This window comes from Gavialis gangeticus, unplaced genomic scaffold (genome assembly GCF_001723915.1).
Source record: "Gavialis gangeticus isolate Ggan-Ray unplaced genomic scaffold, GavGan_comp1, whole genome shotgun sequence".
NCBI lineage: Eukaryota > Metazoa > Chordata > Crocodylia > Gavialidae > Gavialis > Gavialis gangeticus.
In genome coordinates this window covers 309,681-311,436 of record NW_017728998.1, presented here as the reverse complement: position 1 = coordinate 311,436, position 1,756 = coordinate 309,681, and the positions used below count along the sequence as shown (strand labels likewise).

At 70.4% G+C, this 1,756-nt stretch overlaps 1 protein-coding gene across 1 annotated transcript in view; it reads left to right on the top strand.

The window, feature by feature from the left end:
- The first annotated feature begins 187 nt into the window (after window positions 1-187).
- The window catches only part of PKD1L3 (polycystin 1 like 3, transient receptor potential channel interacting), a 2,108-nt gene continuing 539 nt past the window's right edge, over window positions 188-1,756 (top strand). The window contains exons 1-6 of the mRNA XM_019505237.1: window positions 188-453; window positions 538-720; window positions 906-1,021; window positions 1,106-1,232; window positions 1,371-1,496; window positions 1,576-1,753. Coding sequence (XP_019360782.1) covers window positions 673-720; window positions 906-1,021; window positions 1,106-1,232; window positions 1,371-1,496; window positions 1,576-1,753 — 595 coding nt within the window. The 5' untranslated portion in view covers window positions 188-453; window positions 538-672. The remainder of the gene's footprint in view (window positions 454-537; window positions 721-905; window positions 1,022-1,105; window positions 1,233-1,370; window positions 1,497-1,575; window positions 1,754-1,756) is intronic.

Genomic DNA, 1,756 nt, shown 5'->3' with positions numbered 1-1,756 from the left:
GCCTCACCCCCCCACCCATGACCCACTTCACCGTGCGGCCCACCCCCAAAGTGCCCGCCTCCTCGTGGCCAGGGCAGGGCGTGCCAGCAGCCACGCCAGGGTTGCCGGCCCCCCCACCCGGCTCTGTCCTGGGCCAGTTCACGCTCAGTCCTCGGGCTTTGCTCCAGAGCCTCCCGGCAGGGCTGGCAACACAGGTAGGGGCCGGCAGCCCGCGTGCTCTCCCTGGCCAGGTCTCTGGAGCTGGGGTGGTGGGGGCCTCTCCAGCCCTGCTGCTCCCAGCCCCAAGCACTGGCTGACCAGCCACGTACTCGGGCCCTGTAGGCTGTGGAGGATGCGGTGCTGGGCTTTGGCCAGGCCGTCCGTGGCATCCGCTGCCTCCCGGAGCTGCAGCAAGCCTGCCGCATCCTCCAGCGCCTGACGGAGGCACCACCGCTGCTGTCCCCGGCGTCACAGGTACAGCGGGGGCTGGGGCGGGGTGCCTGCTCCAGGGCCCTGGCTGCCCGAGCTCCCCCCACCCACCCAGCTCCACGTCCCCAGAGAGAGGCCAGCGCGTCACTCCTGCACCTGAGCTCACAGCTGCTGCAGACTCCCGGACCCTGCAACAGCAGCCACCCGGCCGGCAGCGCCACCACGGCTGCCACCGCCCTCTTCCAGGCTTTCAGCAACATCCTGATGGCGCTGGACTCCACCGCAGGCCCCCCTGGCTCAGCCTTGCAGCAGGTAGGTCCCAGGGGCTGGGACGGGGCATCAGACTGGGCGAACACCCTCCAGCCCAGCCTCTGGCAGCGCCTGGCCCCACTGCCCCTGCTGGGGCTCTCCCTCACGCCTCCCGACGATGGGAGGACCGGCCGGATGCCGCCTGTGGCAGCGCCAGTGACCACTCTTCTTGGTGCCACGTGCTGCAGGCCCTGGAGGACACCCTGGCTGCGCTGCCCCTTGTGCAGACGATGCTGTGGCACAGCCACAACACAGGGACCCCTGTGACCGTGAGCGCGCCCACTGTGGCAACACAGCTCAGCAGGTACCGGGGTGCTGCGGTGGAGCATGGACGTCTGGGAAGGGGTGAGGTCCGGTGCCATGCATGGACCTGGTCCCTCCCTTGCAGCTGTGGCATCACTTGCCTGCCCCTAAGTTCACACCGCCTGGCCCAGCCACGCCCGCTGGACGTGACCTTCCCGACAGCCTCGGTGCTGGCCACGTTCCTGCCCACACACCTCGAGGTGCAGCTCCAGGTGGGCTGGCGCACGGTGCCCAGGCCTATCGCTCTCCCCAGACCGAGCTCAGTGTGTGCTGCAAGCCCCAGAGCGGCTGTAGGCTCGGTGCTGCCAGCTGCCCCTGGAGCGGGCAGCTCAGGGTGTCTTTGCCTGCAGCTCACAGCCCTGGCCCTCAACCCCTTCAAACACCTGGACGGGACGGAGATCAGCAGCGTGGGCGGCGTTTCCCTCACCTCGGCCCATGGCGCCCTGGACGTGCACGGCCTGCGCGAGGAGATTGAGGTGTGGCCCCGCGGGCACTGCCTGGAGGGGCCCATCCCCGGCCCTGGGCCCCAGCCCTGGCCTGCACTTGCCCCTGCAGGTCGGGCTGTGGCGGGACGAGGCCGCGGCGCCGCTCCCCACGTGCCTCAACCTCAGCGCCCAGCACTTCCACGTGGAGCTGAACCTCACGTCGGCAAAGGACGCCCTGCTCGTGCACGTGCAGCCCGATGCCCCCCTGCCCGTCGACCTCTACCTGGGCTTCGGCCACCCGCCCAACCGCA